Consider the following 27,927-nt stretch of genomic DNA (forward strand, 5'->3'; position numbering starts at 1 on the left):
CCACTGACACCCATACAAACTCTGCACCCTGCACTTTACTTTACACTGCATCTATCAGACTTTCCCATATTATACAGCATTCTGCCCCCTGCACTCCCCACTCAACTCATTCCTTACCTGCACTTACTCATAGCTATACTGTCACATACTGACTACTTCCACACTATCCGCATATCTACATCTGTGCATATTTGTTCTGTGCAATATTTGTCTATAGTGTAAGTTATCATGTTTATTGTAATTAAGTGTATTGTAAATAGTGTTATACTGTAAGTTATCTGTACGTCCTATTTTTATATATCTTATATTATTTTATTACTCTCTTGTAAATATTATTCTTTGCGCATTGGTGGGAATCTGCACCCAAGTTTTTCACTCACATGTACACCTGTACTCTGTGACGTGACAATAAAAATCTTGAATCTTGAATCTTGAATATGCTTTGAAAATGTGATTAACATTCAGACTTCTGCTATTTCTATAGGTCCTGCTTTGAAGTCTATGGACAGAGATTTGGTTTCATCAGAAGGTTTTACTCAGAAAAGGTTTATGTTTGATCTCTAAAAAACTACTCTGGAGAGGAGGTGTGTTGGTGTATGGTGAACACATGGGCAGATCTTGCTCGGTCATGAGTATTATTTGATTTACAGGAGAGCTGTACAGTTACAACACTGAAATCAAAAGTCCAGGACCAGCTTGATTCAGGTTTACCTGTATAGTTACTGTAATGAACATGATAATGATAAAATGTGAGATTAGAATCTAGTACAAATCTTTAACATCTGTATGTTTTGAAAAATGTATAATTCAAATAAATAAGATTTATAGTAGCTACTACAGACATAGACTAACGCTGATGCTGCAGTAAATACAGAAGATTCTCCTTCCTGAAATTAAAGGCCTGAGGATTTAGGGTGTATGTACAGGACTGGAGTAGGTGCTGACTGTACTCATTGTACTGCGTTTCTGAGATTGGCCCTGAGAGTGCATTACTGCCCCCACACCATCCCCCGCCCCGACTAACGCAGTCATCACCAGCGTCTGCGGGCTGCTTTCGCAGGGAGTTGTCATGGTAACAGCGCATGTGTGAAGAGAGAGGAGAGGAGGGCAGCAGGCCAGAGAGACATTCATCCCATCAATCTGAAATATGCTCTCCATATCTCAAAGCGCCGGCCCTTTAAGAGGCTGACGGCCAACATCAGCCTCACGTTGGCCTCACGCAACATGATGCTCCAGCCGGAGAAAGAAGAAAAAAAACTCTTAAAGACACAGACAAAGATCTGAAGTGCTGTTAGGGCTTCAAATCAAGCTCAAGATTCCTGATAAATAGCCTGTTGTTTTGTGAAGATGAATACTTGAATATACTCCACAGGTTCTTGAACATACCTCACAGACTATTTAAGATACCTTCTTGATTCTTGAAAGTCAAGGATTAAAATACATTTTGGACAATAAATTGGAGCAGACAGGAGAACAGAACAGAACAGCCTGGTTCAAATGATCTGCTTAATTACATGCAAATGAACACAACAACAATATTAAGGTCACCAAAGTAATCTATGTTATTCATTAATTGTAAAAAAAAAAAAAAAAGACAATACTGTAATTATCAAAACAGGCCAGGAAGACACAACACAGGCTCTTGACTATACATCACCAGTTTCTGAAGACAGCTCACATATTTTTGAAGATACCTTATAGATTTCGAAGATACGCCACAGTTTTTTAAGATACCTTACAGATTGTTGAAGAAATCACTCAGGCTCTTCAAGATACCTTAGAGCCTCTTGACAATACCTCACAGGATTTTGAAGACACCTCACAGTGTATTTTAAATATTATAAGATACTTTAAACATTCTTAAAGATACCATAAATTGAAGATTGAAAAATACTATATACACCACACATATTCTCAAAGATAATTAAAATCCTCCACAATATTCCATATATATTGCATATAAAAAAAAATCCTGTAGATATTCCACAGGTTGTTGATGACAACTCACAGATTAAAAAAAAAAAACATAGATTCGTAAGGACAGACAACAAATTATTTAAGATACACTACAGGTTCTTGAAGATACCATACAGGGTTTTGAAGATAACAAATACATTCTTAAAGATACTGCATATTTTCCTTAAGATACCGCACAGGTTTTTAAGGACACTTCATAGACACTTCATAGATAAAAGGTACCATATAGATACCAAAAGTATAGATGCTTGTTACTGCTTATGCTCCCAGTTATGAAATCTGCATTCAGATCCAATAAGATAGCAGAACATCAGTGATCTTACTCATTCCCTCTTTCAGCACAGATGCCAGGATGACTGTTTGCAGGAAGTAGGTCAGTGTTTTTATCACAGAATGCGGCATAGGTCGGTAAATTATGCAGCAAGTTTTGCCTGCTAGAAGAGATAACTTTAACCCAGAGTTCTGTAAATGAGGTTAATGTAGTGCATGGTTCTTAAAGTGGGTGCCAGGAACCCGGAACATGATTGTAAAGACTGGGGTAGACAGGGGTCAAGCATTATCCACTGCAGTGTGATTTATTATTCAGCATCAGGCACAAATAATATGCAAACATAATATATTTAATAGCAAATTACACCTTCTTAGATAGCCCCTGTCTGTTAAAACACACTGAAAAAATTGTAAAATGTGTTGCTGGTGGAACTGAACAAATTCCGAAAAAAACGAAAGTGGTCATAAGTTTAAATCTCAGCAAGATCTCAGTGCTTCATTCAAAAGTATCATATAATAGCCGAGGCTGATTGGAATAAACAGTTAAAAAAATTACAGGGAAGCGACACATCATACAAAATATTATATAAGCAATTTGGCTGCTTTAAGACTTCTGCACAGTGCAGTATGGCCTAGATTTCTTTTTTTTTTTAAAGCGCTTGCTTGCTTGTTATGTGTGCATTTGGAAGGAGATTCACAGGAGTTCCTCTCTTCATTAAAAGCTTTGACAGTAACACACAGCCACCTGTCCAGTGTGTTTTCTATTTTTGCTGCCAAAGCCTGAGGAATACAGAGCTGCACGATTATTAGCAAGGAAAGCTTATAGAGAGGAATTCCTACTTCAAAAATGCCTCTCTCACACACATACACATACTGTACACACATAAACAACCGTATATAGACACTTGTGTGCCTGTCAATACAGTACTTTAACAAACTGTCCTGTTTATTCTTTGTTCCCAGGAGACTCACACTGTGCTGTCATCTATTATTCAGAAGATCTCACCATAAAGAGGCATTTGTCCTTTCAGTGCTGTGCATAAATCACTCAGCTGTGCTGTTGTTTGTCTTTCTTTTTTTTAAATGCTGACCATTTACTATTAATCAAAAAATCCAAACACATCTTTAGTGTCTTCAGAATCTGTGCTAAAATATGCACTAATATGAGGAGATTGTAGGGATGCTGAAAAAAATAAATTCTTTAAAGAATCGTGATTATTAGTTCTGGCGATTCTAAATCGTTTTAAAATGCTCCAAAATCGATATAAAAATGCTTTTAGGTTTAATTTTTTGCTGCTCCTACTTCCGACAGTACTACATACTGCTTTGTGCATTATCAACATAGCCACTGTAGAAGAAGGCCGTCTAGACCATCGTACAGCAAGTTAGTTAGTTAGCCAGCTCCATTTATCTGAATGGAGTTCACTAGCAGGGAGCAGAAGAAGAGCGTGAACGAATCACCAGACACAGAGATTAGCACCCTACTTAAACTACTTGAACACCATTCTAACCAACAGTAGAAAAAACACACAGCTATTATGATTGGTACAGATTAGTGGCTAACAAAAGTAGGGCTGCAACAATTAGTCGATATAATCGAAAATGTCAATTATTTAAATTTGTCGACTACAATTTTCATTGTCGACTAATCGTTTATTTGTAACAGTACCGCATTACACAAAGTGCTGGGGACAGAAGTGCAAGGGGAGATGGGTAAATGGCTCACTCACACAGTTTATACTCTCCAAAAGTGCCCAAACACAACAGATTACATATTTACTTGTTTAAACAACATCTAGACAAATGGCTTTTAAATCTCATGTTCACTGACTAATCAACTACTCAAAAAAATAATCATCAGATAAATCTACTACCAAAATAATCATTAGTTGCAGCCCTAAACAAAAGCACTGTCCCAGTGGCAAGCTAGGGTTTGACACCCCAGTTAAGCAAGTCCACCCTAATAAACCCATTAAAAGTCCTAACATGATTTTGATGATACAGAAAAATGCTGTGGATTAGTGTTTTAGCCAAATGCTATGAATATAAAAATGTTAAAATGACATCATAGCGTAAGCATGTTCTACTTTAGGATGAATTTGTATTGATTGGATTATTTTTTCCTTTCTGATATTTGATTATCTTATTTTGTAATAAACATGCATTTTAACATTTTTTATATTTAAATGCTAACATCATTTTCAATAACTTGGAAGTTTATGGCAGGGAAAAACTGAAGTGAATGTCAACATCCAGACCCTTTTTTAAGTTTAAAGGGTTAACTGGGCTGTCTAATGCAGAGTACGCTGTGACTCGTGAGTCACAATCCACTCTATGTAGTGCCTCCCACACCAGGCTGAGGATGTACAATAACGTCTGATAATGAGGGCACACTGAGTCCCACTGGAACCCTTCATACTAAAAATTCACTCACTCCTACTTCTGCAAAAACCTCATTCCGCATTCACGAGAGTGAAGCATATGAAACATAAAAACAGGAATTTGCTTCCTATGTATATTCATTTGGTTTATTTTTGGATGAATGAGTGCAAAGGTTAGATGTTTTCAAATTCTGCCAGTTTGATGCAACCTCTTCCTAATATGCTTCCTAAATATGCGTCTTCCTTGAGGGCATATAATGAATATTAAAAGGCAACACTGTAAAGATCAAATTAATTATTGCTATTAGAGACATTGTCCTGTATCATTACCAAGATCATTAAATGTGCAAATCGGAAATTTTAACATAGCAGCAAACAACTAATTTGTTTGTAAATTTGTTGTGGATTAAATCTACCCTGGGCAGAGAATGAAGCCACACCCCCTCTGTGTGTTCTTTGTTTTTCTTTGTGTTCATACACTGCCAAAAAAAAAACACTGGCAAAAACTAGACACAATATACATAAATTAAGACGTATATGCTTATATTAAGCAAAAATAAATCTGCCAATAGGGTAAGCAAATTTTACTTTTTCTTAAAATGAGCAACCTCAAAGTCTCAAAAATGAGTTAAGTAAGACTTAAATCAAGCAAATATCATTTTTTTTTTATTCAATTTGGATATAAGAATCAGAATAACTTTATTTGTGACTTTTTCTGCTTATTTTGAGTTAAAATTACTTAAAACAAGGTGGGAATTCTAACTAAGGCTGAGCAAGATCATATTCCTAAAACAAGCACAAAAAATCTTACACTCACTTACGATGTTAGTTGTGATGCTAAGAGTACAAATATACTAACTTAGCTGTTTGTCCATGCGTTAACGTAGACAACCGGCTGCGTTGTGAACGTGACTGAGAACATACTAGCCTATGTGCCAAGTGCGTAACTGGAGGCTTCCACTAGAGGGCAGAACATAGAAAGGGCTTCAGGATTTACACAATGTAAACATGGCAAAGGGCTTCCTGATTTGAATGATGCAACAACATGCTACAACGGCTACACTGCCCCTAGCGGTTTTGTGCGTACTGCACCTCACATACGCGTCACGTTAATTTTTAAAGGACATGCAGGAATTCATCATGGCAGGAAGCAGCCATGATGCATACGCGAAAGCGTAGTTAACAGCAAGTATATCTCTACCTTAACAGCTGAGTTCTACAAAGGACAACAGTGAAGATCAACAGGGTTGGAGCAGGTTAGTTGTGATGCTAACAGCCAAACTGAGCAGCAGTGTTTGAGCAGGTTAGCCGTTATGCTAACAGCTGGGCTTAGCAGGGCTGGAGTGTTTTAGCTGTGATGATAATAGCTAACAGAGAGATGTGAACAGGCACAGCGGCCAGGCTTGGGAAGTTTGAAGCAGGTGAACATAAGGACAGAGGCGTGGATAAGACATACAAACAGTAATACACACAATTAAAGGTGTTTTTTTTACTGCACAAAATAATGTAATAAACATTCATGGCCTTTTAATGAACAGAAACAGAGGAGGTGCAGATGAAAGAGGTTCACAAGTCCAGAGCACATGAGACTCAGTGCTGGCAGTGAAATTTCACACCCCTGTGATATATTCAGTTAATTCTGTTTATACTGAGCAGCTACATCTCACACTGGAGCCAGTCATGCACGTTAAAGCTCACAGCACTTCTCACCAACACCAGCCAAAGCCTCTGTGCTGCCAAACTAAAAGTCACATCATCGGCCTTTCACAGGCTGAGATACCTTGCCAAATGACAGGATTGTCAATTTAATAACATATTTATGAGGTAAATATAGCAACAAATGATTTAATAATTACTACACTTGCCTCAAAGACTGTATATTAGGATATTAGGTACATCATTTTAAAGTGGTACGTTAAAGGGGTCATACAAAATTAAAGGAAAAAAATAACTATTTTAATTTGTTACAAACAAGCCTACCCATCTCATCCAACAAAGACACAAAAATGTAAAAAAGTACATTTTTTTTTTTTATGTACATAAAAAAGAAAATTACCCCAGGACCCCCTTAGAAACTAATCTTGTCTGGATAGGGTTAATGACACATTGACACATCAAATGCTAGTTTTAGCCTGTAAAACCCCTATAATTAATGTTATTTATGTGGACTATAACACTTTTATTAATAAACAACAATAGTACAAAACAAATTTAGAATTAAAAATAAAGCAAACTAAAATACCTGAGACTACCTGAGGAAAGTGTAGAAGAATTCACGCATGCCCTTCGCTCAATGCTAAGCTTGTAGCTATAAAGGTAATCAGGTTTAAAAAATTGCTGGGTAAAAAAAATGTAATTAATATGATATATAACTTATCAGCAACATAGATGCTGCTAATCAAACAACACATGTTTGATAAATATATTGAGTTTAAGTTTCCTGCAAGGCTAACACTGCTAGCAAACACTAGAAAAGGATTGTCACCAACCAGCACAGTAATTTCATGTCAAATGCTCCTTTTAAATACTAGACAATTATTTAGAATCTAAGTTTCCAAATTTTGCAAAACAAACAGCATAGCTATATGTTATTCACACATATAAGCTTCAATTGTAACTACATTATAACTTGTCATATATTTTCCCTAACATTTTACTATGCTTATTTTTGTTTTTATGTCCCGTCTAAAGTCCAGAAGGAAAGTACAGTGCCCACGTGTGTCATGCTATCACATAATATATATTTTTTACCAAAAAGACTACTTTAAAACATGAGGCAGGTAAGAGGATTATGTTCTGTATAATGCAGGTGGAAACTCTGCGTTTTTCATTTTTGGTTTGAGCACACTGTGAATGTCAGAGCGATTAATGCTGCACAGGTTAGGCTGTGTAAAACAATGGGATTATTTTCAGCACTGACATGACGTGGATGTGAGTGGGTGAGAGTGTGTGTGCGGCGGGTGTTTGGATGTGTGTATTTTTGTGCATCGGTGTAATGAGAATCTGTGTGGGGGTGTGGAGGTGGGCGGCAACTACAGAAGCAGGCATGCTTCTTCAATAAGTAAGGAGAAGAGAGAGAGAGATCATTAAGAAAGAATGGCCAAAAACAGACTGAAAAGACTGGCAATCGACAGGCAGATAAAAAACAACATGAAAAAGAAATGAGAGTACTAACAAGCTTCATATACTGCACAATGCAGAGAAAAAGCAACAGTGAATGTAGTCGCAAATAGGTCCAAGAGCGAGTCAGCAATGTGGACTGACATGCATACACCAATCTTTGCAAGTTATTTCATCATTACACTCCAAGCAAGTTCACCAGGTTTGGTGACAAGACAATGTATTCTTGATCCACTGAAGTTCCCTTTATAAAAACATTTTACCACAAAGATAAATCCTATATGGGGAAGCCAGAATCACAGTGAAATCTAGGAGTGACAAAATATTGATATCGGTTTCACTTATAACTCTTTCGTTTGTAATACATTATCGGTATGTGATATCATATGTGGATAATTTTATTGAAACACAGATGTTCTAAACTCCCTAAGACTCCTCCCCTAATTTGACAATTTGACTAAAGATACTGCTTCTTTTCTACATGTGGTGGCGCTAACCAAATAAATAGGGTAAACCTGCAGAATTGAATTAAGAATTCCTGGTGTTTGCTTATTAAGGAGTACTTTATAACAGTAACGCTTAAGTTGTGACGTATAGTAGACAATTGTCAATATATATTACGATATATATATTGTATCGTTACATTCCCTGTGATTCAAACCCCTACTGAACACCTTCTCCACCAGTTAAGAAGACATTTTTGCATTTTAGACTGTGTACAATTTTAACAAAACACACCCATTAGCACATTCTGTGCTTTTTAGACTCCCAAATTGTACTCTAAATATGTTTTAATGTTTTCTTTATAAACATTTAAAGCTTCACAGAGAATGCATTAACATTTTTCTGCATTTCCTTTCCCATCTGCCTCACAATTCTATAATAAAAAATCCCCCTAGAACAAAGCTTAATTGCTAGAATCAAATCGCCATTCATTAAATACATACAGAGAGATTATTCTAAATTGAGAGAATGAGTCATTTTTACCAAAGTCTTTCAACCATAGTGTTTCTCTTTCATTCATTAACTTAAATAAGAGAAGCACAAAAAAATCAGTTTTCATGACATTATCTGTTTTGTAACTAAGGTATAAGGAACAAAGGGGTAAGGAACAATAACACAACTAAGAATGGGACATGACAGTGTGTAAGAAAGTGTGTTAATTAGTCTAGTTTTCCAGTATCCTATCCAGCATGTATTGTTGATATCACCCCAATACCAATTAACAGCAACTTTCCGTCTGTATATTTACGCCTTAAGGATGATGCTATAATGTACTGTACCATGGCAAGCCAATACCCAACAATGAGACGATAATAAAATGCTAATGCTAATGAGAGTCTGTAAAAGCTCAAGGGTCTGCTTGCAATCCATCAAGCACTTTTGAGCTTCAATAGGTAATCTAACACTTGTTGGCTCTAGAGCAGCTAAACTACAAAGATCCACAAACATACCAGTATTAGCCGGTGGGAACACCTAGGCTATGTCCAGACTGTCAGCTCATATCTAGTTTATGGCATATTTTAGATTGTATCTAAATTGATTTTTGATAAATTCAAGTCAGATCCAAACCACATCTGGACATGGTTTAAAATACGATTACTAATGGATTTGTACAGATTTGTCTCAGTCTGAACATTGAAATTGGATTTTAATGTGTCTTTTGCTTTACTTTTAACATGACAAACAACAGCCTCATCAAACGCAGAGTGGCAGAGATGTGGGAAATCTAAATGCTTGTATAAAAGCTCTGGTGTAAACTCCTTTGCTTACAGCTTTAGACCTTCTTGTTTCTTCTTCTCCAATTATTTTTCTTTTTCTACTTCTCACTGCTTTAACAGTGCTTTAATTTCTCAAGCTTGGTTTAACCCTGCTCCCTTTTTATGTGATGATGATATTGCTGATATTGCTACTCACAGAAGTGTGTGTACTAGATTTCAGGATGCATCAGAGGAAACTATGAGAAGCTAGACTTCAGCTATTGGACCTATTAGGAACCTTGTGTAATATATCATATTCTACTTTCTTTTCTCATTTTCCTCTACTTGCTATTTATTAATCTTGAATTAAGTAGTGTAGTATTATAGTCTTAGTGAAGCAGTATAAAGAAAAAGCAGCACTGCTCACCATCTGAATGGGTCTCTTGCACAGGTCCCTCTCAGTGACCAGCCTCTCCTGGTCGGTGACGTACAGGCCTTTCTGAGCCAAAGCCTGGATGACCGCATCGTGGCCCAGCAGGGGTTTGGCCGCATCGCTCTTCAGGATCAGGCTTCCAGCGCGGCAGTAAAGCTCGGCCGACAGCAGCAGAGCGGCCACCGGTGGCTTCAAGTGCTCCTGGTCGTATTGGTCAGTGTAAAACGGATCCTTCAGGTCATCTGGGACACTCTCTGGGCACAAAAAGTGGAAGATATTAAAATATAGCATAAAGGGTATCTACACACTTCAAACTGCAGTGCTGTTTACAGTAGTGGTGAGCAATATGGTCCTAAAATATAACTCACAATATTTCGTGGTATTTTCGCGATAACAATACTCTTGCTGATACGACACAACACTAAACAAATAAATAAATAAATAAAAATCCAGAATACACTACCGCAATAAAAAAAAACATTTATTTTATTATACAAAATGATATGGCACACCCCTAACTGAGGTATTAAAAATACAAAATACATCAGATTTGTAACAGAACTCAATAATCACAAATGTCATAATACTGATAATACTAATAATGCATTTAAAATATCTTCATATATCCAGGACTAAAGGAAAATAAATGATACTGGAGAGAAATATAAAGATATAATCTGCCTCTGATAGATATATAATGGGGAATGAGAACAGTGTATATTTTATTTTGCAAAAAACATCAAACAAACAGTACTTATAAACAGTACTAATAATGTACAGCTTAGTATATGCATCAGAATAAATTTAATTGAATTCCCTATACACTACATTAGCTCTATCCAGAGAGATTTTTTTTTGGGACATTTTTTTTCCTGGATTATAACTTTTTTTCGTCACATTTCAAAATTGTAGGTTTTCAATAGTGGTGTCAGGAAGTTAAAAAATGTATATGATTTATTACATGCAATGTGACGGCTATTAAAATATATAATTACACTGTAGTACATTTTTCTACATTACCGGTGAAATAATTTGCTCTGTTATAATAAAATACAAGCCCTGCTTAAACATGCCTAAAACAGTATGCAAATACTAATAGAATTTAGATATTTGATCATATTTTGATCAAAGGTTTACTTAGTAAAGTCCAACTAACATAAAACAGTCCAACAGTGCCGGTCACCGCTTCTTTTAGATTATCCAATTGTGTGTATTTCTGTGTTTATATCTGAATTCCCCTTTTTATTTTGTGATTTCATCCATGTTTTCTGTATCTTGAAAATCTTAGTGTCCTACATTTGTTAAACAGTTACACATATCGGCCAATATAGTGTTAATAATCTGCCCCACAGGACTTATTGGTGTAGCATGTGTGATTGTTTGGACAGGGAATCAATCCACAGTATACCACAATAAATTAAATGACCACAGTTTGACCATAGTTTGAAATGTAATAGTTCAGACGTTCATGAATACTTTATGAGACAGCCACCAAAATCAATAACAACACGTGTACTGAAAGGATAATTCTATTAGCCGGTGCTTATACAATACAGTGGAATTCGCAGTACTTAAACAGGAGGTCTATTACTGATGTTAAGTGTATTATAGCAGGTTATTCATTCCTGAATTATTACTGTGAGAAATGTAAAACTACAGACACTGAAAATCCTTTTTATTATTAGATTATAATCTCTCATTAGGATTTACCCTTCACTGAGAAATGAATGAAGCTTCCATTAGCCTTAAGATATCTGCCTTAGCAGACCTGATTCCATAATGACTTCCAAAGTGACACCCAGATTCAGTACATTATCAGCGCAGCACTAAGTGGGCCATGTGTGAATGCTTGTACAAACCACATGAGGCTCAGAAAGGCTTGGTGTACTGCAGTAAATGTCTCTATGCACTGCTTCTATGGGGAAATTGGATTAGTAACAATCAGGTTAGAGTTTGAAATAAAGAAGAAAAACCCTGTCTGCAATGTAATGCCACAGTCAGACCCACTTAAACTAAATAACTTCACAAGATACTAGCAATAAACTGGTAAATCTCCAAAAATACAGATTTATTTTTAGACTTCAAATCTGTACCTAAAATCATTACTGAGTCAGATCCCTGTAGTTAAAATTAGGGATGCACAGTGATTATAGGAATTATAAGGAATTATATCGGTATATCAGGCTCTTTTTTTAAGAATCGTAAGCATTGGGCCAATGCCAGGATTTGCCTGATATTTTAAACAGATACTTGCTAACAAATTTATTGTATTTGTATTGTATTTATTGCACTAATATAATTGGCCGACACAGGACACGCTACTTTAAAATTCATTGACTTAAGCTAATTGTTATTTATTTTGTTTATTAGTTTCAATAGATATACTGTTTCATTTAATCTGTTAATATAAAGGGTTTTAAATGTAAAAGCTGATTCACCTTTTATTTTATTGTTTGTAAGATCAAATGCAAGGCAACTAAATGTATTATTTGTTTGTAGTCTCTCTGTAGATGACCTACACTTTGCTATTTGTGGTGAAAAGTGTGAGTCTGAGAGACTGAATACTTGGGAAGCTCTTGCACCGCAATTAGAAATGTAAGAACACATTGATCTATTGTGATACTATGACTTGCAATACTACCCTGAATCTCAAAAACACAGTATTGATTTTAAATTAACAGTTTACAGGCAAATATTTGTGGCAGAAAATCATTGATTCTGTGGTCACTTGATATATGAGTGTGTTTGTATACTATGTCAGTTTTCCTAGAAAAATACTAAACACTGCAATATTCTGTATAGTAACACCTCTATCAATATACATATTGTATTACCAGGTACTTGCCAGTGCACAGATGACTCTGGAGCAAATTGTGAACTGCTAAAATTCTACTCTACTATATTGCTGCCTTTAAGTCATGCTGGAAATATTGTATAGACACCACTACAAAATTGTATTCATCAGTGGGATGGTTGATATTTTTTTGTCCTTTTTTGTCCTACCAAGCATTGCTGTTTTAGGAGCAACAACCTTCATAGATCTTATTTTAAAAATCAGCTGGCAAGTTATTCTAACTCTTGGGTCCAAATCTAGATTTTATGATTTTAATTTGATTCAAGGCTCTTACTTCAAGGATTTGGGGATTTTAAGATAAAAAGATTTCTTTGCTTATTATTAGCATATATGTCTCAATATCTCAATATCAAAGATATTTTGGTAATTAACTTCGCAATAAAATTAATTCTATTTGTTTTTTGCAAAAAAGGCGCAATGTTGTGTATTTCTTAGTGTAACCCTTTAATTTTCATATTGCTGATTACAATCAAAGGAAATAATGGCCTATACTTATATGCCTCTCGAATTATTTTAAGCTACTGCTGCAAGGTTGGATACGCTTTACAGAAATGCTTGTAAAAATCCCATTCAATCTAATCAGAAACAGCAGTACTTTCAGTGCAGCACACCTACTATTTATCATTAAGTAGAATGAAACTAAGATTTTTGCCAGGGTTTTACAAGGCTTGTTGAACCTTGCCAACAGCTGCTATGAAAGAACTAAATTCTGGGCAGAGATTTGATAGGTGAAGTCCAAGTATAAAAGAAGGTATACTTCAAGATAAAATCGCAAGCTGTTGGTTCGGTCTCTGAGGAGCCGGGCCGGAACAACTTGGGCATAAAACATGACCATATCTAGCGGGGCCATGGTTACTATAGCAACTGTGTGGCGCTCGATCGATCCTCATGCACTACGTTTTTACCCAAGAGCTCCTCGGGAGTCTCGTCAGAGAGAGAGGGAGAGAGAGAATGTGTGTGTGTGAGAGAGAGAGAAAGCCAGAAAAACAGTTCACAGCACAAGAGAGGGAGACATGCTACACTCTGGATATAAACAGAATTTCTGATGGGGCTTTAGAAGCTGAAGGCCTGCTGGAACTCGTACTTGCTGAGGTTGACTTTTCAACAGTCATAACGCACACATCGTATCCAAACCCTGTGCATTAAATGAGTCAAAGAGCTGGCTCTCTGATATACTAGCAATTATGATTCAGTTGGAGCAGAAACACAAGCACAGATCCTGGCCTGCCTCTGAGGCTGACAACCCAGAAATAATTTCAGGGATCAGCACAACACAAACCGTTCCCTTGAGAGTCGATTGTAAACCAAGGGCAGCACAGAGAGTAATGCTAAAATCCCACATCCAAATAATAGCTTAAGTAGGTGGCTGTGACCACACAGAACCCAAAGCTGCAGCTATTTCAGTGCTGCGGTGCTGGCACTGTAGAGCAGCATATTTGCTCTGTCTTAGATTTGAGAAACCAAACAACTAACCCAAATGTCCATGATCACACAGAAACATCTAAAGACTTACAGCAGTCATTTGTATCAAATGACAGTAAGCGTTTAGAATTGCTAGGGCAGTTCAATTTCAAAACACTGAAGAGAGCTATCTGCCCTGCCCCCTGCTCCTCGGATGTGAAGCTCTCATGGGTTGTCAAGTTGAGGACAAACAAGCTACATAAATGAGTGTAAGATCAGTTCAGTTTCTGATGTATAATTCAGTCAGGATAGTTGCTGTCAAATAGTAAACAGCTGTGGCTCACTTGCTCCTCCTTTTTTACTGAAAGCAGTACACATGAGCAAACTGCAGCATGACAATGTTAGCCAGAACTACTCTGGACCACTTTACCCATCTCAAATACTTTCTGCCTTGATAACCCAGGTGAATACGAAGCACTGAGAATGAATTTAGGGTCTTGAATGTTGAAATGCCCATGCCCAAGTGATAAATTAAGTAACTAGCCCTAGCCGAAGCTCAGTGTTTACCTGTTTAGGAGAAATTTAGCCAACTCAGGATCTGTCTAATTGACCTGGGCCCTAAGCTGCCTCAATCCATCAAATGCATTACCAAGATATAATGATTTCATCAGTGATTTAAAATATGGTTTAAAACATTAATTTGACTCATCAATTTGATCAGTTTCGAGTATTTAGACTATCCCCTTTCATAGAGATCAGAGATTGATCTTATATGACTGGAAATAACTGGCCAGTGGCATTGAAAGATGGCTGTCGAGTAAACACACTTTCCTATTAGGACTTTGGTCTTCATCGCCAACATAACATGCACATGCGTACGGGCAAAAAGATGACAGAAAACTAATCTGACTAATTAGTTCACTAATTTAGGACTACACATTAAAGTGATTTCCACACAGCCTAAAACAAATTTCATCTGTATCACATTGAGGCAAAAATATATATATATATTTAAGACAATTCAGCCTGGTAATTTGAAGGCAGTCTTAGTTCCAGGGATTAGTTAGGGGTGGGCGATATGGCTCTAAAATAATATCATGGTATTTCGTGGTATCGTTGCAATAACGATACTCTTGGCAATATGAAAAAAAATCTAAGAAAACCCTACTGCAACAAAATAAAAAAAATAATTATATTATTGAATATGATATAGTATGGCACACCCTTAACTTTTTTGATCAGATTGTAACATAAGTAAATGATCCACAATGTCAAGTTACTAATAATGCACTCCATATATCCATTATTAAAGTAAAATAAATTATACTGGACAGATATAATCTGTCTCAAGTAGATATTGTCGCTCTCAAATAAAAAAATCTCTGTTTTGTGTATTTTTAGTTTACTACATAATTTGAACACACAAACTGACCCTTACACTGTGCCAAAACTTCTTGATGAATGGACCAATAGAAATTCACTTTTACATTAACTTTCACTGAAGATGCCATGTAAAGTTGCCTTTTTGGAGATACTTGTTTTTCATTGGACAGCAACGATATATAATGGGAAATGAGAACAGCATGAATTCCCCTTTCCGACATTTCTTTTAAGCAACATGTTCATACAAATGTTGTTCTCCTAAACACAGCAGTAAAAGTCTCATCCTGGTGTTCAGTGAAGATGCACCTGGTCAGCGTCTTTTGAAGTTAAGACTATATGGCACCACGTGCAAGCAAACAGCACTCCCCAGGAGCAAACACCACTGGGTGGTCCCCAGGTTGCTGCTTTGCAGTAGAAGCAGGGTGTATGTCAATCAAGTTAAAGAGCTTTAACCTGCCTACATCCTTGAGTTCAAGGTCATGCCAAAATGAGATGGCAGATAATGAAGTGTTTCAATGGAAACAACGAGTGTTTTCATTCTACAACAGCTGACTGTACATTTTAATGAGGTGCTGTGAAAACCATCCAGATGGTTGTCACACTGGTTACACACCTACTTTAGGGAGTTATTCTGTTGCAGTATATAAAAAAAACAACAAAACACACACCTCTGCTCCATTGCTCATGTGTGCGCAGAGTTTCATCAGTCTGAAGGATCACAGAAAAGTTTAGAGCTAGTTCTTTAAAGGAATGACCCCAAAAATGATCTGAGATTTTCTCAACTCATAAAAACATTCAAATAATCCAGTCATCCCTAAATAAATTATTTATTCATATACCTAAATAGAGTCCTTAAATAACTGACTGAAAAGATATGTAGAACAGAAAAATAATTATCAAGGCAGTGTATTAACCTTACAATAATTAACATTGTCAAATATCACAAGCATTTATTCTGTTAATATTATGTAAATCATTTGTATTAATCTATTAGACTCTATGTACTCTTTTCTTAACTATGGTTATTTAAAAAAATGTATACAATACAAATGATTAGAGCTGGGCAATATGATGATATATTTTATTATACTGTGTTGAAAATTCTTTTCACATCGACAGTATGATTTTTTAAGCATATTAAGGACATCACTGGTGCTTTAAGAACACTGACCCCATTGTTAAATTCACCACAGAGAGTGGAAAATATCCTGTGTAATTGGCTAATGTGCAGCAAAATTGCCACCGCTGACAAATGTACTTCAAAATGCATTTCAGAATATTGTGACAAACATTATGTTTGCCTTTAAATACTGAGGTATAATGTGTTTACCATATCACCCAGCTATAGAAAAGACTTTCATTAAAATAACTAGAAAATCAGCAAATAATAAAACGTGGCAATCCATATTATTTTGCCTCTAAACTGAAAGCAGAAGCATTACTAAGAGGAGAAGGGACAGAATATTGTGTTTAATGGTACCAGTGTGCTGGAACGACCATCCCTGCTAAGCTTAATACTGTATATTCATTTAAAAACTGGGGTGTGGGGTCGCTTTTTGTGAGAGTTCTTCTGGCTCAGTTTTACTAAACGCGAGCGGCTATTGAAGCAATGGAGACTTAAGAAGGGGAAACTCAGAGCTGAGTAGCCCCTTCACTCATAGTAAAAACAAAGTGTGTATGTGAAGTGAAGTTCCTGACTGAGCTCTCCCTCTCTCTGACCGAACATAACCTGGAATCGGATTAATCCGCTCTGAAAGAAGACCGCATCACACAGCTTCAATAATGCACATATATTTATTTAGACCATGTGAAAGACTACAACTGAGACTTTCAGTCTCTTAAAGAATGCTGGGATACATGTTAATGAAAAACGAGTTGACAAGACCTGCTCTTCATTAGAGGGTCCCTTTTCACCAGTGATAATGTTAACTGTGTTACATGATGTTCGTGCTGAATAAAATTGTCATTCTCAATTATTCAGTACTACTAGAAGCTTGCCTAGTTGCTAATTATATGGTAAAACACGTAAATTACCATCAGTAAAAATAAGAAGTATTACACTTACGTGGTGCTTTGAAAAAGATGTTGGGATATACTACACAGCCTCTCATCATTTTTTTTGTAAATGTCAATTATATACCTATTTCTGTATTGTTCTTAGCATGGACTGATTTAAAAGTTCACTATTTAGAAAAGGACATAATGCTTTGTTATCATTACGATACAGTATATCTAGTACTAATCAAAGTATCAAAAATCAAACCTGTTCTGTGGTGCAAAATGTATTTAAACTAAACCCTGTGTATTTACACTGCACCATGATGACAGCAGTAGAAAAGTGATCTTTATCAGATGATTTATTGTTATAGGCTACTGTTATTCTACAACAAAGTGCACAAAAGGTCACACTAGGGAGTGCAAAGTGCACAAAAATGTCACAGCACGGGTGTGTATTACCTGTTTGCTCCATCAGAGTAAGTCAGAGTGCAATATAAATGCATGTTTATGTTTCGTTAAATCACAGTTCTCAAATATAATTAGTACAATTCTTTAGTTATATATAAGACTTCATTTTTGTCTGCCATTGACTTTACAAATTTCTGGAAAACCAGAAAGTCTATTTTACTCCTCTCTTTTACAGTAGCATAAAGACTGTGTAAAGAAGCACAGTGAGTTTATGCTCATACAATGTTTTTCTGGTGTTGATTAGACTTGTGGTCAGGCTAGTTTTCTGGCAAAACAGATTTAATTACAGCTGCATAATGCATTTGTCTCAGATTTAAATAATTTAATTCTATAGATGCTGAAACTGATATACCTAGCTAACCTAGTCCCAACTCAACAATGTTATGGATTAGAATTTGGACGAGAGTCTAGGTTTAGGACCAGATTACAAAGGTTAGATTTGGATTTTGAATATGCTTTTTCTATTCAATCCAGCTGTAAGCACTTCGGCTAATCTGTGCATTTTCCAACATTTGCGGACATTGCTGTCACAGATCTGTTTCCATTTTAATGTAGATGTTTTCACATTGACTTTTAAAATGATATTAATCTCTCGCCAGCTATTCTGATAAGTATATATGTTTCTGTGCAAGGACACAGACACATTATACAGCTACTCCTCAAAACTTTCTATCAGTTTGATAGCAGTTTTGTCTGTACTTAACCTTGCCTACACATCTTCTTTTTTTTCTGAAGGACTTGCGCAACCAACGCATCAACCAACGCATCACAAATATGTGATGCAGCCATCCTGCTTATATGAACACACATTTTATGGCAAGTACAATATATCTTTACCCTAAGTTTCTTACTGCACTCTGCCATCTTGCATGCATAGTGCTATGTGGCCAGACATTGTCTTGTCTCTTGGGGAGGGCCCAAGATTCCACTGGGTGGGACTAACACGAATGTGCAGCCAGACCAGAAATAAACAGAAAGAGCATTACGCCTTTACACAGAAATGAGCTTCTTTGTGATTTTGCATCTTTGAGATCTTCAGAGCCACAGTCAGGGTCAGTAAAAATCATTAAGGTGACTGTTATATTTGTTAGTTGCCTGCAGGTAAACAGTAACAAACTGTAAATGTATTTACAAAGGCAAATTGTACACAATGTTTATTTAAAAAAAGTTATATCTTAGAAGGTTTATTTTATACTAAATTCAAACAAACTTTATGTTGCTAAAGGATACTGCATACTGTAAGTACTGTATACTACTACTACATACGTATTGTATACTACCAGTAACACATACAATAAATTCAGAAAATAACATTTTATGCATTTATGGACAATTACTATATGAATACTGTAGTGTGTTACTCATAAGAAGTATATTGGTGTATTACATTATGTATTTACTAGCTAGCTAATCTACATTAGCATAGGGTGTAAATGAGCCTTGATTAATTACTGAAGTAGCTACTATATATATATATATATAGCTCTGGAAAAAAATGTGACCACTTCAGTTTTTGAATCAGTTTCTCTGATTTAGCTATTTATAACTACAGACAACATTTCTCTCAAATTCCAAATAAAATATTGTTATTTAGACCATTTAATTGTAGAAAATGAGAAATGGCTGAAATAACAAAAAAATGCAGAGCTCTCAGACCTCAAATAATGCAAAGAAAACAGGTTCATATTCATAAAGAGTTTTAAGAGTTCAGAAATCAATATTTGGTGGAATAAGCCTGGTTTTTAATAGACGTCTTCATGCATCTTATCATGTTCTCCTCCACCAGTCTTACACACTGCTTTTGGATAACTTTATGCCACTCCTGGTGCAAAAATCGGTTTGATGGCTTATGATCATACATCTCCCTTTTGATTATATTCCAAAGGTTTTCAATTTGGTGAAATCAAAGAAACTTATATATTTTTTTCGAGAGCTATATATATGATAAACATAATCATAACGTCTTAGCAGGTAACAGACACACACATATAGGGCTGTGTCAGTGTATTCTTTCCTTTTCATTATCAACATACCTGCAAACATTTCACATTTCTATAACGAAGAAGGACAATATTGACATCTTAGTCAATGAATACTGGGTAATGTATACCCAACACCCCCCTCTCTTTCCAATACCATCAATGACTGCCACAATGCAATGATAAACAGAAACGTTTATAAATCTAAACAAAGCATCTATTTTATCGTAAACGCTAACACATAATATAAAATATGTAGGCAGTAGCTAATAACGTGAAACCATGATATGAATTAGGCATTTAATCTAGCTATTGAACCCCACAACAATCAATTCTGTTTTAACACGATGAGACAAAAAAGGGCATGACAAGAACAAGAAAAGGACGCCACCTACCTGTACCGAAGGCTTTGGCCACAAGCCATGTGAGACTCGCACGGATTTTAGCTTTGTTAAAATCATAATGGTCAAACGACTTAATGGCAGGAACAATGAAAGTCTTTTTACAGTCCTTCGCCTCGGTCAGATCCCCCATATTCACAGGCAGCAGGAGGAGGGTCAGCACCAGCCCAGTGGTCGCCTACAGGTCCGAGGCGAGCGATGACATCCTTCCTAAGGAATTCACTGCAGCAAAACTGTGTTTATATGGTCACTTTTAGTGAATGGCTCCCATCCCGCTCTTCTTCATGCAATTCAGTCCTATTCAAGCCCAAACGCCATAAACTAGCGGCTTTTATTAATCGCGATCCAATTCGAGCCAAAAAAGTGGGGTACAGCCCAGAGACTGTCATCCATTCTGATCCCTCTGTGACTGCTAGCGATTCCCTCTTAAAGAAACACGCATTGTGCGCTTCAGATGACCCGCGATTCAGGCTGTCTTTGTCCTCACCGTGAACCCGGGCTACTCTTTCATATCCTCGCAGTCCCCGCTGGAATATTTACGGTATTCCCTCCTCTAGTGGACCTCTATTCATCCACGCTGCGCTGCGGTTTTCCTGCCGCACCGTCCTAGACTGGCTCAGTGCGCATGCGCGATCCGCCCAGCACATCAACAATCCCACACGGGTTTAGCCTGCTGTAGAATGGGATTTAGCTTTGGGACTACAGCTATAGTCGATTTTTTTTCAACAAACTAATTATTTTTTAATTTTTTTTTTTTTCAGGATCACATACTGTAAAATCATAGCCAGAAATATTCATTTATAAACAACTGATTTATTTATTATACACATGCCAATCTCTGGCACACAGTAAGAAGATTTTTTGCCTGTATTTTCCGTTACTGTTTATTATTTGCTTAGTTTGTAAAAGCACTGTTATAAAAGTATTGTTTATCAGATATAATACATATCCTTTTTTTTTACACGTGGTCCAGTGGTAATTTGTCAGTTGTATCTCTAGGTCTTTTTCTTCCCAGCAAAACAGTGGGGGCAATAAACATTTGCTTTTTAATATGAATATTAATTTTAAAAAGCCAGCAGCATCCACTGATTCTATAAACAATAGATCACTACAAACTGTAAGTCTGTCTGGTAATTTAACTACAACTCCCATAATTCCAAAGGTAAACATAGTTTACACGCTTGATTTATACAGACTTCTTTTTCTTTTAACACTGTTTCTTTTTAAAAACCTTGTTGTGATCAAATTTTAGTATGTAAGAGTGGACAACATTTTTTTTTGTGTATTTATTTATTTTGTAAAAGCTTTTTTTTGTGTGTGAAATAATTAATGTAATCTTATTTGTATTTCTATCCTTTTTTCCCACAAACAGTTGCGTGATAAAAATAATCATAATTAATATTAATAATAAAAAAATATTCCAACAGCGTCCAACAAGTCAAATAAACCACCCTAAATCTGTTTTCGCTAATGTAACTCCCAGAAATCCATTGGTTAACATAGTTTACACACGTTTATACGAGGATTTGTTTGTATAGCCCCAGACATTTTTTTAACTACAACTCCCAGAATTCCAGTGTTCAGCTACGTGTTACTTACGCGACAACGTCAGAACTCCGACGCTGCGCTTAAACCGGAGGCGCTATGTTGTTTTGAATTCTTTGTGCTGAAGTGATTAAACTATATTGTAGAATATATCTTAAATAACACGTTTATTTTAATGTAGAAACATATTATTCCAATTCCTAGGGTAGTGCTGCATTGATTTGGAGTGGCTGTGTAGTTGTTATGAGCTTGTTTAGCTTGTTTATGAGATGTTTATGCCCAGATCTCTGAAGCTGAAGAGAAGCTCAGACAGTCAGAGTCAGAGCTCGGAGCTGAAGAAAATCAGAGCGAGCTCGGGTGATACTGCTTCCACCTCTTCTTCTTCTGTTCCAGGTTTGTCCAAAGAAGAAATACGATCTCCAGTGATAGCAGACAGTGGGCATGGCCGTCCCAGTAAAGGTACAGAGGTGTCACAAACCGAGCAGAAGAATTTGCCACGAAATATTGAGGGAATTGAGGTAGATGAGGAACCAGAAGAGGAACCTGTAAAGTCCTTGAAGAAGAACCAGAAGTCAGATTTGTCAAGAGAAGAAATAAGCTCTCCTGAAACAGCAGACAGTGGACATGGTCACCCCAGTAATGCTACAGAGGTGTCACAATCCGAGCAGAAGGATTTTCCAGAAAAAAGTGAGGAAATGAAGGTAGAGGAGGAGGAGGAACCAGAGGAGGAACAAGAAGAAGAACCTGTTAAGTCCTTTAAGAAGAGTCAGCGCTGGCCTGAGCCTGGGGAACCTGTATGTGTAATGTGTGGTCGTTATGGGGAGTACATTTGTGACAGCACAGACAATGACGTTTGCAGTCTGGAGTGCAAGGCCAGTCATTTGGCCAAAATGTGCAAAGGCCTTGGTGAAAAGGTCTTCTCTAAAACCAAGCAAGAGGGCACAAGCCTCTTTTCTCCAACAACAGACACTGAACAAACTGGAAGCCATGAGCTTGGCTACTTCTACAGGGAAGACTCCTTTATAGCAGAACTAACTGAAGAACAGGTCGAGAGAGTGAAGAAGGAACTGGCAATCAATACAAATGGCCAGGAGGTCAGCAGGCCTATCATTGAATTTGAGCACTGCCATTTTCCAGAGGCTCTCAGCACAAACCTGAAGAAGGCTGGCTATGAGGCACCCACTCCTGTCCAGATGCAGATGCTTCCTGTAGGTTTAGCTGGGAGAGATGTGATCACCACAGCTGACACTGGCTCTGGGAAGACAATTGCCTTCCTTCTTCCAGTGGTTCTTCATTCATTGCAGGTAATATCACTATGGCAGTTAAAAAAATCCAAGCATTTGTAACTATACATCTTTAACAGACCTTCAGTAATAGAGAATATCATTGAGTGGAATATGACACTGCTTTAAAAAAATCCAGCTTATTACCTTTTGCTGGTAGCTACTTTTAAATAATGTAAGCTTGTGTTTAATGGTAATTTTTTGTTAAAAAGCTACTCATTACGATTGCCAATAAGCAAGCCAGGTCTTGAGCAGCATTTGATTTTGACCATGCTTGGTCATGCTGATTGACTGGCATGATTTAATCCACCTTAAATAAAAGCCCAAAGCCAAACATCAATGGAGAAGAGCTCATTCCCCTATCAAATATATCTGACAGAATGTATATGCCTAAAGATTCAACACTTATGAATTCATAAAATCCCAAAACTCTGTATGGAACAAAAAAAAAAGAGACACATAGTGCATAATAGTCTCGGAAGCTGATCAAGGATTTAAAATCTCTGCTTTAAATTGTATTTTTATAAATCAGTTTTTGTTAGACATTACAAAATAATGTATGCAACTGCAAGAGTAATAAGAAGAAAATAGATCCACTGTATTTACAGAGTGTATGAGATTATCCTGTGTTTTAATGTAAACATGCCAACCTTTTGTTTTTCAGACTGGAGCAGATAAATCATGTGGTCCTGCAAGTATAATTCTGACTCCAACTAGAGAGCTGGCAATACAGATTGAGAGACAAGCAAAAGAGCTGATTATGGGGCTTCCTAACATGAGAACTGCTCTGCTCGTAGGAGGGATGCCTTTACCCCCTCAGCTCCATAGACTCAAGCAGCACATCAAGGTAGATTTCTATGGAATCCAATCTCTCACAGAATGAACATTATCTTTATAGTTACGGAATGAGCCTTGAGGATTTGTTAGATAATACATAGTGTTGTTGTTATTATTCTTTTAAATCATGCTTGTATTTCTAGTATTTCTAATTTTGTAATTTAATCCTTCTACATACAGATTGTAATTGCAACTCCAGGCCGTATCATTGAGATTCTGAAACAGAATGCTGTTCGACTGGATGACGTGAAGACTGTTGTTGTTGATGAGGTTCAGTTTTTCAAATTTGGTTTAATTTGTTTCTCCAATTGTTATTTATGTTTAAGTTTTGCTGCAACCTATGCATACAATCTTATGAAGTCTCAAATGTTGTTCATCGTAGGTAGACACCATGTTGAAGATGGGATTCCAGCAACAGGTACTTGAGATCTTGGAGCAAGTCCCTGATGATCATCAGACTTTGTTAACTTCAGCCACAATCCCTGTCGGGACAGACCAGCTAGCATCTCGTCTGACACAGGACCCAGTGCGCATCTCTATTGGTCAGAAGAACCAACCATGTGCTAATGTTCGCCAAATCGTTGTCTGGGTAGAAGAGCCATCAAAGAAAAAGAAACTTTTTGAGATTCTAAATGTAAGTAATGGAAAATCATTATATTCCACAAACACCTACTGCTGGTGTGCATCCATGTAGAATGATTTTTTTTTGTTTGTTTTTACATAAGCCCTTATGCTGTATATTATTACTTCTAAAATGTGATACATGAATTCCATTTAGTAAAACTGGGATTGAGTGTATTTAGACAGGTGCAAAAAATCTACCGTTATTTTAGAGAAAATGGGAGGGGTCACCTTTTATGGCACTGATCCAGGAAAAAGAGTAACTGCTCATACATTCCACACGAAACAGGGAGAAAAGAATGTCTCAACACTCATTTTATGCATCATCTCTTACCACCACACCCAAAATTTGCACATGGTATATTAATTTTAGACTGGCCAGTTTATCAATTGACTCTTGTCTTGGACTAAGCTGGTTTAAAATTTAATGTGAGCTTTAGTTTAATACAGGTCTGAGAATCAATCCAGCCCAATCAAAGATTAATAATCAACAATTCAATTAGTTGACATTATGAGTGTAAAAAAAAATAAATAATAAGAATGTGCCCCTATACAGGTATACTGTCTGTTTATTGGTTTCTGAACCTTTATTATAGAATTTGAACAATAAACAATGGTTACTATTCTGCACCAAATTAGCAGTACATTAGATTTTAACCTTTTTTACATTTAGTTCATTGTACAGTAGTGAACACACGTAAAACACTAGTAGTGAAACAATAAGAACATGTGGAGCTAACAAGAAAAATGCACTGCTCTTTTACTACCATTTTCTGTGGGGAATGATTTATTAATTCAGGGAATTAAACCAGAAACCTTCTGGTCCCAGGAACACTTATCTATAAGTATCCCAATCTGGGGTTTCTGGGCCCCATCACACAGTTAGCAAGTGCCTTGTTTATTAGGTCACTGCAACACAAAAGTCCACATGCAGAGTATTCTTGAGTATGTTAATAATTGATTTTCTTTTTTTACAGGACCAAAAACTCTACCAGCCACCAGTCGTAGTGTTTGTGGATTGCAAACTCGGAGCAGACCTTTTATGTGAAGCAGTGCAGAAGGTTATGGGCTTAAACGCAGTCGCTATTCACTCTGACAAGAAACAGTGGGAGCGCAATAGAATTCTAAAGGTAAGATTTTTTTGATTGTCACCAGAAATATTAATCGTTAAGAACCTCTGAATATCAATAGAAAATTTAAAGTTGAGTTAGTTAAATGAATGCCCATTCTTGAGCAGCTCATTCTTGTTTTTTTTTGTGATGAGTTTTTTATCTTTTAAAGGGTCTGTCACACACATGTCCCCATTAACTCTTTTGGTTTAAATGTTACCCAAAAACGTTGCTTGGATTATATATGTAATAAATACCTTCATTTTCAATGTAATTATTATAAAACTTTTGTATTTCTCAGGGTCTGCTTGAGGGTCAGTTTGAAGTTGTGGTCAGTACAGGTGTGCTGGGCAGAGGTCTGGACCTGGTCAATGTCAAGCTGGTGGTGAATTTTGACATGCCAGCTAACATGGATGAGTATGTTCATCAGGTACGATGTCCTAGATTCTAAAAACTGGTGATGACAGCTGGCATTGGAATGTGGTAGAGAGTGTACAGTTGTGCCTGTCACGATAATTACTATATCGAATTATCGTACAATATATGGTTATTGCCTCTATTGAATATTGGGTTTTTTGATACAAGGTATTCTTTGACTGTTTATAACGTTTTTTTTTTATGCTTTATTAATGTAGGATAATTTTGTTTGTTTTTATATTTCTTATCTTATGTCTAAATATTCTTAATAATTAAAAATGTATTTGCATTTTAATGATATTGTCCTTATATCAGTTATATCTTTAAAGTAACTATATTTTTTATGCAATTATTTCCTGAGCAATATTTTATTTAAACAGTCATTCAAATATCATTCACATCGTGACAACCCTAATTCAGTGTAAATTTGTTTGTTGAACATGTTTATTAAAGATTGTGGTCTGATTACTGTTTTAGTAACATGTTTGTTTGTTTTTTTTAATACCTGTGCTTACAGATTGGCAGAGCAGGAAGACTGGGGCACAGAGGAACAGCCATTACTTTCATGAACAACAACAATAAACGCTTGTTTCTGGACATAGTGAACCGAGTAAAACCCACAGGCTCACAGCTTCCCCCACAACTCCTCAACTCCCCACATCTACACGAGCAGCAGAGGAGGGCCAGACAAAGGAGTAATCATGGACAAGATGATGTTGTGACCAAAAATAACCTTCTTGACATTATTAGAAGGCATGACAGAAGCTGTGCTAAGAAGTGACATGGACTCTAAAGACACATTTGATACAGTTATCATTAAAACCATCTGCCTAAAATTGTATAGGTCAACATGGTACCACCAAAGCAGCTCTGACCTGATGAGGCATGGCTTTCACAAGACAACTGAAGACTACGGATTCTTTTTTATATATCTTGCGTAAGTCATTAGGTGAGACTTCCGTGAAGTGAACCATCAGTGAGCCTTGGGTTCACCCATTTTTCATCCCTGGATGTAAATACTTTTGTAGGTAGTGACCAAACTTGTTGATCAGAATGATTATGAAATGCCTGTAAATGTACTCAGTGTTATGACTGATCAGGGTAGGTTAACTGTTTTTTTATTGTTTTATCTTTATTTTCAATTAATAAATAGATGTTACAACTGAGCTTTCTGACTGTCCATTGTATTGGTGATCTGTAGCAGTAGCTTTAGACTGCTAATTGTTGACCAAGAGAAGAAGCATATGTTGGTACAAAGTATTGACTTAAACACACTCCAGCACCTTACAGCTGAACTCTTTCACCGGGAAGCTTTATGAATATGAGCCCTGGACACATTCAATTTATATATGTGTAAGAAGAACTGAGTTTGGGCTCTATCTTTTAAAACACCCTTATGCTATCTATTGTATCATATTGTCATGTACCAGAAACATTATTTGGTTTAAAATTTCTCAAATAGTTAAACATGTTTACATGACCATATAGTGTTCAAATCATTAAAAAAAATCCCTGTGAAATATCACTTATTATAAAAGGCCACAACACCTTACTTTTCTTGTATTTTTGACATTAAGCAGCAACATATAGTTACACATAAACGCCCAGTTTCCCAAAATCTCTGTAGAGACAGAGAGAATGTTTGTTTAATCAGTTGAGTGTTTAATGTGGTCTAAGTGGTTTTGTGTGAAACCCAAAATTCATTATACTTAACTTCAGTCGCTGTAAACAAATTGGTTATATATGGGTT

The 27,927-nt window shown here is 36.4% G+C and overlaps 2 protein-coding genes across 10 annotated transcripts in view; one reads left to right on the forward strand and one right to left on the reverse strand.

Moving 5' to 3' along the window:
- camsap2a (calmodulin regulated spectrin-associated protein family, member 2a) overlaps positions 1 to 21,002 on the reverse strand; it is a 64,759-nt gene extending 43,757 nt beyond the window's left edge. For 4 of the 8 annotated variants that reach the window (XM_007233215.4, XM_015601268.3, XM_007233212.4 and 1 more), the window contains exons 1-2: positions 20,360 to 20,998; positions 9,876 to 10,135 (exon numbers count right to left, since the gene is read on the reverse strand). In XM_007233215.4, coding sequence (XP_007233277.3) covers positions 9,876 to 10,135; positions 20,360 to 20,498 — 399 coding nt within the window. In that variant the 5' untranslated portion in view covers positions 20,499 to 20,998. Of the gene's footprint in view, positions 1 to 9,875; positions 10,136 to 20,359 lie in introns of all 8 variants that reach the window. The other 4 variants (XM_007233214.4, XM_007233213.4, XM_049465666.1 and 1 more) reach the window with 3 other exon arrangements.
- ddx59 (DEAD (Asp-Glu-Ala-Asp) box polypeptide 59) lies at positions 10,013 to 27,343 on the forward strand. 2 transcript variants are annotated; one of them, XM_049465669.1, is made up of 9 exons: positions 10,013 to 10,094; positions 18,721 to 18,801; positions 22,304 to 23,214; positions 23,858 to 24,040; positions 24,211 to 24,300; positions 24,413 to 24,664; positions 25,629 to 25,781; positions 26,062 to 26,190; positions 26,695 to 27,343. In XM_049465669.1, the coding sequence occupies exons 2-9, from the start codon at positions 18,765 to 18,767 to the stop codon at positions 26,956 to 26,958; spliced, it is 2,019 nt and encodes a 672-aa protein (XP_049321626.1). In that variant the 5' UTR covers positions 10,013 to 10,094; positions 18,721 to 18,764; the 3' UTR covers positions 26,959 to 27,343. The 2 variants fall into 2 exon arrangements, with proteins under 2 accessions (XP_049321626.1, XP_007233278.3); XM_007233216.4 differs by lacking the exons at positions 10,013 to 10,094; positions 18,721 to 18,801 and having other exon boundaries at positions 21,792 to 23,214.
- The last annotated feature ends 584 nt before the right edge of the window (positions 27,344 to 27,927 follow it).

The sequence above is a fragment of the Astyanax mexicanus genome, chromosome 16, assembly GCF_023375975.1.
Source record: "Astyanax mexicanus isolate ESR-SI-001 chromosome 16, AstMex3_surface, whole genome shotgun sequence".
Classification (NCBI taxonomy): Eukaryota; Metazoa; Chordata; class Actinopteri; order Characiformes; family Acestrorhamphidae; genus Astyanax; species Astyanax mexicanus.

Excerpts from the sequence above, each read along its gene's own strand:
- ddx59 (XM_007233216.4), top strand. The coding sequence starts at position 22,180 with ATGTTTATGCCCAGATCTCTGAAGCTGAAGAGAAGCTCAGACAGTCAG. Across the intron at positions 24,041-24,210 it reads GACTCAAGCAGCACATCAAG|ATTGTAATTGCAACTCCAGG; the intron begins GTAGATTTCTAT and ends TTCTACATACAG. Across the intron at positions 24,301-24,412 it reads AGACTGTTGTTGTTGATGAG|GTAGACACCATGTTGAAGAT; the intron begins GTTCAGTTTTTC and ends TGTTCATCGTAG.